General features: G+C 46.4%; 1 protein-coding gene across 2 annotated transcripts in view; it reads left to right on the forward strand.

Annotated features, from left to right (window-relative positions):
• The window catches only part of TRAPPC10 (trafficking protein particle complex 10), an 88,498-nt gene that overhangs the window by 67,867 nt on the left and 7,641 nt on the right, over window positions 1-12,990 (forward strand). For both annotated transcript variants that reach the window (XM_032392493.1, XM_032392494.1), the window contains exons 17-20: window positions 611-840; window positions 7,635-7,735; window positions 9,069-9,195; window positions 9,658-9,828. In XM_032392493.1, the coding sequence (XP_032248384.1) occupies window positions 611-840; window positions 7,635-7,735; window positions 9,069-9,195; window positions 9,658-9,828 (629 nt within the window). The remainder of the gene's footprint in view (window positions 1-610; window positions 841-7,634; window positions 7,736-9,068; window positions 9,196-9,657; window positions 9,829-12,990) is intronic.

Genomic DNA, 12,990 nt, shown 5'->3' on the forward strand with positions numbered 1-12,990 from the left:
GACAGAGCCGTGTATATGCTTGGTGGCCAGGTGGTGCTGACCTTGCTAAGGGCTTATAATGCAGCATCACGGACTGGGCCCCTGCTCCAAGAGGATGCCTTGCCAGGCTGTAATCTCCTCCTACCTCCCTAACCCCCCTCACCAAAAAGTAAAAGCAAATCAGCCTTTTTAGGCACTGGCCAGAAGCCCTAGAAAAGTCCCATCTCCCCTGATCTCCAGGCATGAGGTATGGAGAGGGAAGGACGCTGCTCCCCTTCTGGGTGGGAGCTGGTCTGCTAGGGGAATGGAATGGGAGCACGATGTGCAGGGAAACACATGGTACATGGTGGGCCACGTGGGAAGTGTCCCTTTTCTGTCTTCAGACTTAGCATAGTGACCGTTTCTGGTCTACAGCCAGCTGCTTTCTACAGTATTACTGTCTTAGAGGTTTTGGTCCTCATTTTCCTGCCTCTGCCCTCCCACCTTAATCCTTCCTAGGTACACTTGCCGGTGCATAGGAACAGCGGGAGTTGGGCTGGAACTAAACTGCTGGGCCTATCACCTACTAGAAGAGAAAGGAACAAGGAAACGCAGGGAATGTGTTAGAAGTGACTTTTTCTATCTTTCCTAGAAAAGGCTTCTGATGTGTCGCTCCGGGTTCAGTCGTCTGACAAGGTCACAAGCATCAGTCTGCCTGCTGCTCCTGCATACCACATGATTGAGTTTGAACTGGAAGTTCTCTCTTTACCTTCAGCTCCAGTGACTGGAGGAGAGAGCAGCATGCTGGGGATGACAGAGCCCCATAGGAAGCATAAGGACACACAGAAAGCTGGCCACTGCATGGCTACTACGGACCATAAAGTAAGGAGGGGCTGGAAGTGCTCCGCCCGTGCTCGCAGCCTCTGCCGGTCGTGCTTGTTCCGAAAGACAGGACCCAAGAGATGACTTGTGTTGAAGTGGCAGATTTCCCATTCCTGACTCATCCTCTCGCTGGGTTTAGCATTTATATCTTTGAATCACCCCTTCTTAGATAAAGGGTACATCTTGCAAGGACAAAGACAAACAGGCTCTAAGTTCTATACCAACTCAAGAGGGGAGGACAGTTTATTGTAAGAAATAGAATGTTTGCTTAGGAGAGGTAAGTTTGGGTTTGTAGTCCATTTGTCTTGGTGACTAGGCTAGAGGGAGTTGTGTGTCTCGGCGTGCTTCGGTTTCTGTCCGCTGAAGCGTCACTTCGAACTTGGCAAAGAGGAAGCTGTGTCATTTTATGCTTCGATGTTGGTGTTTATTGACAGTTATTTGAGAGATCCATGACTTTGGTCCCAGAGCCACAGTCCTTAGCTCAAGGAATGTGTCGCTACCATTGTGCTTACATTGTGCTTATTCAGGTGTGTCCATGTCTTGTAACGCAAGTATCAGTTCTGGGAGCTTTTTAACCCAAATGGAGAACTGTACACGTGTGGTCCCACAGAACTGTAGATATTTGCATGCTTTAAAAAGCTGCTGCCTGCGGGTCTAGCTTCCAGTCTCCCTGAATCTAGAGGCTGAGATCCTCCCCTCTAGGACAATGACAAGTCTTAGCACATCCCTCAACTGCTAAAGGTATTAAAAATTCAGTAAGTCCTTGGACGGCACAAAGGTTCGAGCAGCAACCAAGAACTGGGGCAGGATTGAATGATGAGGCTCGTCTCCTACATCAGGCTGCGCCCTTACGACGGGGAGAGGCGGCTGCACCATCTCCTGTGTAGACGCAGAGTCCGGCAGAGTGAGGGACAGAGGAGGATGTTCCAGAAATGGAGGAACAAGGTAGAAACTCAGGGGAAAAAAAATCTTAATGAAATGGAGATAAATAAGAAATTTACCTGATAAGGAGTTCAGTGTATTACTCATGAAGATGCTCACCAACCGGGAGGACGTATGAACACAGAACTTCAACAGAGATGGGAAATAGAATGTACCAGATAGAAGTCGCAGAGTGAAGACTACAATAGCTGACCCGAAATGCAGCCTCGATGAAGCAGAAGAAAGGACCAGACAGCTCAACGTCAAGGCAGTGGAACTCAGTCAGTCAGAGCAGCAAAAAGAAAAAAGAATGAAAAAAAAGTGAAGATAGCTTAGGGGCTTATAGGACAACAACAAACAGACTAATATTTGGATCATGGGGCTTCCAGAAGGAGAAGAGAGAGAGAAAAGGTCAGAAATCTCCTTGAAGAAATAATGGCTGAAAACTTCCCTAATCTGGGGAAGGAAACAGACACCCAGATCCAAGAAGCCCAGAGAGTTTCAAATAAGAGGAACCCAGAGAGACCCACACCAAGACACATTATGATTACATGTCAAAAATTAAAGACCAGAAGAGAATCTTAAAAGCAGCAGGAGATGGGGTTGGGGTAGGGGGGGAAGGAGGTTAAAAAAAAAAAAAACAGCAGCAAGAGAAAAACAGCTTATTAAGTACAAGGAAACCCCCCTAAGTCTGTCAGCAGAATTTTTAGCAGAAACTTTGCAGGCCAGAGGGAGTGGCACGATATATTCAAAGTGCTGAAAGGAAAATATCTAAGCAAGATACTGTACCCGGCAAAGCGATCATTCAGAAGTGAAGAAGAGATAAAGTGTTTTCCAGAGAAACAAAAGCTAAAGGAGTTCATCACCACTAACCCGGCCTTACAAGGAATGTTCTTTAAGCTGAAAAGAAAGGGTGGTCACAAGAACACATGTGAAAGAATAAATCTCACTGGAAAGGTAAATATATGGTAAAAGTAGCAGGTTAAGCACTTATAAAGCTAGGGTGAAGATTCAAAGACATAGGTGGTAAAAATAACTATGATTACAATAATTAAGGAATACACAGATAAGAAGATGTAAAGTGTGACGTCAAAACATCAAATGTGGGGGCGAGGGAGAGTAAAAATGTTGAGCTTTAGAAACTTAAGTTATTATCAGCTTAAAATAGACTATTGTAAACATGAGTTGTTATAAGTAAACCTCATGGTAGCCACAAAGCAAAATCCTGTAGCAAACATACAAAAGATAAAGAAATAGAAGCATACCATCAAAGAAAGTCATCAAACCACAAAGGAAGAAAGCAGAAAAGAAGAAGGGAACAGAGGAACTACAAAAACCATCAGGAAACAATTAACAAAAATGGCAACAAGCACATGCCTATCAATAATTACTTCAAATGTAGGTAGACTAAATTCTCCAAAGACAGGGAATGGCTGAATGGGTAAAAAAATCAAGACTCATCTATATACTGCTTACAAGAGACTCACTTCCGACATAAGGGCACACATAGACTAAAGTGAAACCAAAACCTAAAGGAACCAAAAGAAATCCAGAGCAGCTATACTTTATCAGACAAAATAGACTTTAAAACAAAGACCGTAACAAGAGACAAGAGTGTAACATAATGATAGATCAGTCCCACAAGAAGATATAACACATGTAGATATTAAGGCACCCAACACAGGAACACCTAAATATGTAAAGCAAGTATTAGCAGACCTAAAGGGAGAAATAGCGGTACAATAAGAGAGGAATTTAATACCCCATTTATATCAATGGATAGATCATCCAGACAGAAAATCAATAAGGAAATGCCTTAAATGACACATTAGACCAGATGGACTTAACAGATACTTGCAGAACATTGATCCAAAAGCAGCAGAATACACATTCTTTTCAAGTGCGCTTGGAACATTTCACCAGGATAGATTGTATATTAGGCCACAAAACAAGTCTTAACAAATTTAAGAGGGTTGAAATCACATCATGCATCTTTTCTGACCCCAACAATATGAAACTAGAGATTAATTACATGAAGAAAACTGGAAAATTCACAAATATGTGGGGATTAAACCACATGCTACTGAACAATCAATTGGCCAAAAGAAGAAATCAAGAGAAATCAAAGCATACCTTGAGGCAAATGAAAATGGAAATGTAACATACCAAAATTTATGAGATGCAGCAAAAGCCATTCTAAGAGGGAAGTTCATAGCAATAGGCCTACTTCAAGAAAGAGGAAAAGTCTCAACCTCATTTTACACTTTAAGGAACTAGAAAGAGAAGAACAAATGAAGCCCAGAGTTAGTAGAAGGAAGGAAATAACATTACAACAGAAATAAATGAATTTGACTAAAAAGACAGTAGAAATGATCAATGAAACCAAGAGCTGGTTCTTTGAAAAGATAAAATTGACAAACCTTTTGCTAGACTCACCGAGATAAAAAGAGAGAGGACTCAAATCAGAAATGAAAGAGATGTTACAGCTGACCTCACAGAAATGCAAAGGATCATAAGAGACTACTCTGGACGACTGTGTGCCAACACAGTGAACAACCTAGAAGAAATGGATAAATTCCTAGGAACATACAACCTGCCAAGAGTGAATCATGATAAAATAGAAAATCTGAACAGACTGATTACTAGTCTCCTTACTAAAGGAGATTGAATCAATAATCAGAAACCTCCCGACAAACGAGGACCAGATGGCTTCACTGGTGAATTCTATCCAACGTTCAAAGAAGAATTCATTAATACTAGTTCCTCTCAAACTCTTCCAAAGAACAGAAGAGGAGAGAACTCTTCCAGACTCATTCTGTGAGGCCAGTGTTAACCTGATACCAAAACCAGAAAAGGATGCTACAAGAACAGAACATTTTAGGCCAGTATGTCTGATGAACATATATGCAAAAATCCTCAACAACATCTTAGCAAACCGGATTTAACAATCCACTAAAAGGATCATACACATGATCAAATGGGCTTTATGTCAGGGGTCCAAGGATGGTTCACCAGTCACAGATCAGTGTGATACACCACAGCAAAGTGAAGGATGAACATCATATGATCATCTCAATAGACTTAGGAAAAGCATTTGGCCAAATTCGATATCCCTTTATGATAAAAACTCTCAACAAAGTGGAAATGGAGGGAACATACCTCAACATAATAAAGGCCATATATGACAAGCCCACAGCTAATATCATGCTTAATGGTGAAAAGCTGAAAGCTTTTCCTCTAAGATCAGGAATAAGACAAGGATGCCAACTCTTGTCACTTTTATTCAACATAGTACTGGAAGTCCTTGCCAGAGTAGTTAGGCAAGAAAAAGAAATAAAAGGCATCCTAATTGGAAGGAAAGGAGTAAAATGTCACTATTTGCAGATAACATAATGTTATATGTAAAGTCCTAAAGACTTCATCAACAAACTTAGAGTAAATAAATTCAGTAAAGTTGCAGGATACAAAATAAATATGTAGAAATCTGTTGTGTTTCTATATACTAATGAACTATTAGAAAGAGAAATCAAACAATTCAATTTATAACTGCATCAGAAAGAATAAAGTACCTAGGAATAAACTTAACCAAGGGGGTGAAAGATGTGTATATTGAAAGCTATAGGATATTAATGAAAGAAATTGAAGAAGACACAAATACATGGAAAGATATTCTGTGCTCATGGATTGAAAGATTTAATATTGTTAAAATGTCCATACTATCCAGCAATATATAGATTTAGTGTAATCCCTATTAAAATTCCAATGGCATTTTTCATAGAAATAGAGCAAATAATCCTAAAATGTGTATGAAACCACAAAAGACCTCAAATACCCAAAGCAATCTTGAGAAAGAACAAAGCTGGAGGTATCATGCTCCCTGACTTCAAACTGTTACAAAGCTGTACTTATCAAAACACTATGGTAGCGGCATAAAAGCAGATACGCAGATCACTGGGACAGAATACAGAGCCCAGAAATAAACCCATATATATTCGATCAATTAATTTATGACAAAGGAGCCAGGAATGTGTAATGGAGAAAGGACAGTGTCTTCAAATAAATGGTATTGGGAAAACTGGACAGCCACATGCAAAAGAACAAGGCTGGATCCTTGTCTTAAACCGTCCAAAAAAAGTTAAAGTGGATTAAAAGCTAGAAGGTAAGACCTGAAACCATAAAGTTCCTAGAAGAAAACGTAGGTGCTAAGCTCCTTGATACTGGTCTTGGCAATGATTTTATGGATCTGACAACAAAAGCAAAAATAAACAATTGGGACTACATCAACCTAAAAGCTTCTGCACAGCAAAGGAGACCATAAACAGAATGAAAAGACAACCTACAGGATGGGAGAAAATACTTGCAAACCATATATTTGATAAGGTGTTAATACCTAAAATATATAAAGGACTCCTACAACTCAGCAGCAACCCCCCGCCCCAGTCTGATTAAAGCATGTGCAGAAGATCTGAATATTTTTCCAGAGAATACATACAGATGTTCGACATCACTAATCAGGTTGGCAAAGACGTGGAGAAAGGGGAACCCTTGTTCCCTGTTGGTGGGAATGCAGACTGGTGCAGCCACTCTGGAAAACAGTATGGGGGTTCCTCAGAATGTTAAAAGTAGAACTACCCTATGACCCAGCAATCTCACCACTACGTATTTACCCAAAGAAAATGAAAACAGTTACTTGAAAAACTGTCTGCACCCCCTGTTCACCGCAGCATCATTTGCTACAGCCAAGTCATGGAAACCACCTAAGTGTTCATGGATGGATGAATGGATCTGAAAACATTGTCTGTGTACACAATGGAATATTATTCACCATAAAAAAGAAGGAAATCTTACCATTTGCAACAATATGGATGGACCTGGAAGGCATTATGCTAAGGGAAATAAGTCAGAGAAAGACAAATATAATTTGATCTCTCTTACATGTGGAATCTAAAAGAATTAAAATCAAGTTCATAGATACAGAGAGAAGACTGGTGGGTGCCCCAAGGCAGGGGTGGGGGTGGGCGCTAGGAGAAAAGGGTGAACTGTTCTGTTTTGCTTTGGTTTTTTGCTTGTTTTTGTTTCTTAGTTTAAGTTGAATCATTAAAAAAAAAAAGACACACATGCACAAAAACAGTAGGATAAAAGGCTAACAAACAGTCATCGCGAAGAGGTCACGGCATAGAACATCAGACCAGCCAGCACCTAAGGGATAGCATTTTATCTGGTAACAATTCAGGAGGCAAAGATGGTACTTATTTCAGCATGAGCACAAAACCAGTGCTGGAGGAGCACATATCTGTGCTCGGTGTGCTCGTGTTTTCCGCGGGGGACATGGAGGGAGGCTGGAGGCATGGCCTGTGACCTTAGGGGAGTTAGTAGCTTGGCCCACGCTCCGCCCCCAGGGTGCTTGCTCTTCTCTTACATATTCGTTGTCGTGTGGAGTGTTTGGATAATTCCTTTAATGTTGTAATGGTTAATGATTGCTCATGTCATTGTGACAGAGCCACTAAAAGCACTTTGTGACCACCTCCTGCAGTGTTAGAAAACCTGTCTGGCGTCATGGCCACGTCGGTGTGGGAAGCCCGAGGGGGGGCTGGGGCTGCTGGCCACCGCATCTGCTCTGGAGCCTCCGAGACTGTTCTGGAGTCTCGCGGCCGTCAGGCCACTTCCATGTTTATTTTTCTTGTCTGTGTTACGTAGCTTTGTTTCCCCTTTGTTTGTGCACGTGATTAATGGGGATTTGCTTTCTGAATGAGAAGTGGTAAGGCCGTCCCCCGTCTAGGAAATCGGCAGCCACTGCCAACCTGGGTGGACGGTGTGGTGGCGGCTGTGGTCGGGCAAGGGGTCTGAAGGCGCATCCCTGTGTTTCTCCTCAGGTGTCCATTGACTGCCCGTGGTCCATCTACTCCACCGTCATCGCTCTGACCTTCAGCGTGCCCTTCCGGACCACACACTCGCTTTTGTCAGCTGGGACACGGTAAAGGCGGGCTCCGGGCCCTGCTCCTGGGCCACGCTGTCCTGCGTGCAGACCTTGCTGCTCAGAGCGTGTCCTCAGTGACGTTGAGCGTGCTTTCTTACGCAGCCGTGACGCTGTCGTCTGCTTGTACGGATTCTCAGTGATTCCCCGACCAGAGTCAGGTGTCCCCAGCAGTCTCAAAGATGACTGTGTGCAGTTGGTTTGTAGGATGTGGGATCCAAACCACGTCCCTGTGTGATGACTAGACCCTTTTTCATCTCTCCTCCTGTTTCTCAAGCCAGTGACCCATTGCTGAACTTGGTTCAGTTTTCCTCCAGAAAGAAGGCCTACCGTTCTGAATTTGGTCGCATTCCTGTGGCTTTGTGCAGCTCGTTCCTCTGCCAGCTGCGGGTTACGTCTGGGGTGGGGTTCTTCAGCCTCGGCACTGCTGACGCTTTGGGTCCGAGAACTCCTTATTTGTGGGGCCGGGGGGGCAGTCCTTCGCACCATAGGGTGTTTAGCAGCACCCCTGGCTCCCCGATCTTACGCCGGTAGCACTCCGCATCCTCCCCAGCCCCCTTGTGACAACCAAAAGTCTATCTTGAGATGTTGCATGATGTCGCCCGCAGAGGCAGAACTGCCTCTGGTTGAGAAGCGCTCAGTGCTCTAGAAGCTGCGTTAGAGTCTGACTCAGTCTCTGGAGGACACAGTTTGGAGACGGGGCCCTGTGCTTCATGCTTGGCCCACTGTCAGTGCTGGTGTGCGCCTGGACCCCTGCGCTCAGGGCGGAGTGCGGCCTCTCACTGTAAAGTTCCTTTTGCTGTCATCTGTTGATGATATTTGCATAAACTGATCACCAAAATGTCAGAACTGTATTTCGAGTGGACTTTACACGAGCAGTTTGCTTTCTTGCCCTTCCCGTTACAGGGAGGGGACTGCACATATTAATGGCTAAAGACACCAGCACTTCCAAACAGAAGTTGGGGTGCTTTCTTTCAGACTCCTCTCCCTGTGTGACAGGGAGGGATGGGAACTCTGTGCTTACAGTCTCTACGGGAGGAGCGGTCACTCTCTCCGTCCTTACCCACTGCGAGCCAGTTAGGATCACGTCGTAACACTGGGTCAGGAACAGAGCATTCTTTGATCCATTTTTCCTTAGAAATAGCTCGCTTGGGGAGATTTGGTCTCAGGGTGCTTTCCCGTGTGAGACTGGAAGTAGAAATGCAGGTAGCGACTGGTTCTTACTTTGCTGCGTCACTTTTCAAAAAGTTCCCCAGAGAGGGTCTTCTTAACCAAAACACATTTAATGAAGTTCTTAAGTTTCAAAATCTTGTTTTCTCTTGCTCTGCTTTAGGAAGTACATTCAAGTGTGCGTCCAGAATTTGTCAGAACTTGACTTTGAGCTGTCCGACGGTAACCTTGTGGATCCCGGAAGCAGTGCTGAGCTGCAGCTGGTACCACTGAACGCCAAGTCCCCGCAGGTAACCCTTCTCCAGAATCGAGCAGAAGGCCCTCAGCAGAAAGCAGAGTGGGAGCGGGAGTGTGACGCCGGAGTGGCCAGAAGGTTCTGAGGAAAACACCGTGTGTTTGTAGAGGGAGCCTCGCAACACAGAGACTGGCCTCCCTGGTGATAAGCGAACAGCGCGAGCGCATCCCCGAGTGCTTGGAAACCGCGATGCGTGTGTTTGCGTTTCATGTTGGGCACTGAGCGGCATGGTGGATGGAGTAGGAAATAGAATGATACTTGTATCTGGAGAAGAATCAGACTGGTCCTACTCTCAGGGCAAGGCGGGCAGGAGGGCCCCGGGCGGGGCTGGGACCACAGGACCGCGGGGCAGCGTGCAGGCAGGGTCGTGGTGGTCGGGTGGTAGTGCAGCTCGGGGTCGGCAGGCTTGGGGGGCTGGCTGTGTGTGTGTGCGCGATGACAGCGACTCTCTTTGCAGCACATCCACAGCAAGCAGTCCGTGTTCTTTGTGTGGGAGCTCAAGTGGACGCGAGAGCCTCCCCCTTCTCTGCGTTGCCAGTTCTCCGTTGGATTCTCCCCAGCTTCTGAAGGACAGCTCTCCATCCCCTTAAAGCCGTATACTTACGAATTTCAAGTGGAAAATTTTTTTGTATGTATTGTATTATTTTTTGGTGGGGGTGTTGGGGGGGGGGGGACATGAAAGGTGCATCATACTCCTTTTAATCTAAAAAAATCAGGTAGAGAAAAACCTTCAGTATAATGAAGCAACAGACCAGGAAAATAGTTAACATTTGGGGCAGCTCAGTTGTTGGCTGCTTGTGCTGTAGACTCCCAGGCCCTTCTCACGTGTCAGGTCTGGCACTCCTGCAGGCTTGCTGGTGGCCGTAAGATGAGTGCAGAGAGTGAACACTCAGGGTCTCTGCTCCCTTTTCTCTTGCTTACGTTTAGAATGTCCTCACCCTGATCCTAGCTGCTACTCGCGGTTACTTTATCAAGGGGCTTTATTTTTATTTTTTTTTAAGATTTTATTTATTTATTTGAGAGAGGGAGAGTAAGCGAGAGCATGACCGGGGGGAGTGGCAGAGGGAGGAGCAGACTCCCCGCTGAGCGGGGAGCCCGATGCAGGACTCGATCCCAGGACCCTGAGATCATGACCTGAGCCGAAGGCAGACGCTTCACCGACTGAGCCACTCAGGCGCCCCAAGGGGCTTTCTTTTTAAAAGAAAAATGGAAACTGTTGATAGAAACCTACCGAGTCCGTATTGTGAAGACTGTCCTATAACCCACGTACACGTGTGGAGCTGGAGGTGGCCTTGAGCTGGGTGGGGAGAGGCACTTGTGTTTTCGTTTCTTCGGTGAGCCTTGGATTTTGTGCCAGGTAAATCAGTATGTAAACACACAGTTGTCTGGTGTTGCCGTTCCCTCTCTTTACTACCGGAATCGTCCAACAGCCCTGCAGATGTGCTTGTGTTTATAGCTCTTGACATTAGTGGTTTTGTCCGTACCCCCTCCCACCCCCTGCTCTGCCTCTCTCTCTGGACCAGCCGTGGGCTCCAGCGTGCGCGGCAGTGTGGCCTTTCTGTAGCGCACACACGGCTTTCCCACGTGCTCCCCGCCGTGCCACGTGAAACCGTTCGTGCGCCGGAGCCCGCGTACGGTTCGTCTGGTTCGCTCGCGGCCGGCCGGCGGTTATCAGAGCGCTGGCGGCTTCATGGCTCCTTCCCGGTCTGGTCTGCTTCCTCTTCAAGAGCACAGATAACGGTTTTCTTTCTAACTGCAAACGGAGTGAAGAAACCTGCCTGCTGGATGGCTGTTTGAAAACTGGTCATCTCTGAGGGCCGGAAATAGACGCCACCTTCTCCCGGGAAAGCTTTGTTGAGTTACATCGCTTACATGCCACGCACTTCAGCCACTTGAAGTGTCCGCTTCAGAGCAATTAGTCTGTCGACAGAGTTGTGCACCCATCCCCATGGTCTTATTTTAGCACACTTTCATCATTCCAGAAAGAAACCTTCTGCCCTGCTCCCAGTCACCCCCCACCCCTGCCTCTTCCCAGGCCTAGGCGACCACTAACCCAGGGGCGGATCAGCCTGCAGACTGGCCTGTGTGAACATGGCGTGTAACTGGGGCATTGGACGTGGGCGCCTTTCGAGACTGGCTTCTTCCCCCTGGCACCCTGTTTCCAGGGATCGTGCGTGAACGTAGCGCATACCTGACTTCACTCCTTTTTATGGCTGAAGAGTCATCCATGGTGTGGGATGGACCCCATTTTCCTTGCCATGTCTCAGTGGCTGCCATCTAGGCTCTCTTCCCCGTGGGGCCGTCGTGAATACTAACGCTGTGGGAATCCCTGGGCGAGTTCTCTGTGTTCAGTTCTCTTGGGTGAGAATCTGGGTGGAGTTGCCGGGCCATATGGGAACTCTGGTTAACTTTTTGAGAAGGCGCTGCTCTGTTTTCCAAAGGGCCGTCACTTTACGCACCCCCTGGTGACATGTGAGGTCTCTCTTTGTCCTCAGCGTCTTCCGCTTCCAGCGTCCCAGCAGGCGCGAGGTGCCTTCATCGTGGTTTGGATGGGCGTTTCCCTGATGGCCAGTGATGCTGGGCACCTCTCACATACTTGTTGGCTGCTTGCATATCTTCTTTGGCAAGGTGTCTATACCTATCCTTTGCCTGTTTTTTAAATATGTAGGGTTGTCTTTCTATTCGAGAGTTGTAAGGGTTCTTTATATAGTCCCGACGGCCGTCCCTTGTCTTAGATGCAGTTTGCAGGTGTCTCCTCCCATTCTGTGGCTTGTGTTGTCCCTTCCTCCATGGTGTCCTTTGAAGCACAAAAGTTTTTAACTTTGATGAAGTCCACCTTATCAATTGCTTTTATTGCTTGTATTTTGGGTGTAGGATCTAAGAGATCATTGCTTATCCTAAGATCAGAAAGATCGCCTCCTGTGTTTTCTTCTAAGAGTTTTATACTTTCTACGTTTAGGTCTGTGATCTTCTTTGGGTTCACTTTTGTGTGTGGTGAGATGTGGGGTCCAAATTCATTCTTCCCGTGTGGCTGTTCCGGTGTCCCTGTACCGCTTTAGACTGTTCTTTCCCCGGTCGCTGGTCTCGGCATCCTTGTTGAAATCAGTTGGCCTTCCGTGTTAGAGTTTGTTTCTAGGTGCCGACAGCTGCTGCCAGGTGGGGAGGCACCTCACTGCTAACTTCCAGTCCAGTGCTTCCCCCCACCCCAGCCACGCTCCTCCATCCCACAGCCGTCAGAAGGCAGCGTTCGAGGACATGCACTTAGGAGCACACTTCCCTACATCATTCTGTCTCTGGGCTCCCTTCTGAGCTCCAAGAAAAGCTCACTCTTCCTCAGCTGAGCTTGCTAACCTCCCAGACTGCGTTCTCCCGGCTGGGGGGCTTCGTGGGAGCAGGAAGCTGTTCCGTCAGCCCCTGCTGCTCCTTCCCCTGCTGCTTGCCATCTTCATTCCCCGCCACACGGAGGCCTCTGCTCCGGCCTGGGGTTGCATACCCGGCTGCCTTTATGCCCTTGGCCTTGGAAGGCCACAGAAGACCCTGGTGCGGGGGCTCCCTTCAGATCTGTAGAAGTCTGTCCCACTCCCAAACAGGTGCCATTGGGTATTTGACGGGAGAAACCACTGAGCAAGGCCCATCTAGGACTACTGTTTAGCCTTGTTAACTCCCAGGAAAATGTTTTATTTTGGCAATAGGCTTTTTAAAATTCTAAAGTTTCTTTTCTTTGAACATTTTATAATACCAGCATAATACTTTTGAATCGAGCTGTGCTATAATTATTTCCCGTGTCCAT

This window comes from Phoca vitulina, unplaced genomic scaffold, assembly GCF_004348235.1.
Source record: "Phoca vitulina isolate PV1807 unplaced genomic scaffold, GSC_HSeal_1.0 scaffold68, whole genome shotgun sequence".
In the NCBI taxonomy this organism is placed as follows: Eukaryota; Metazoa; Chordata; class Mammalia; order Carnivora; family Phocidae; genus Phoca; species Phoca vitulina.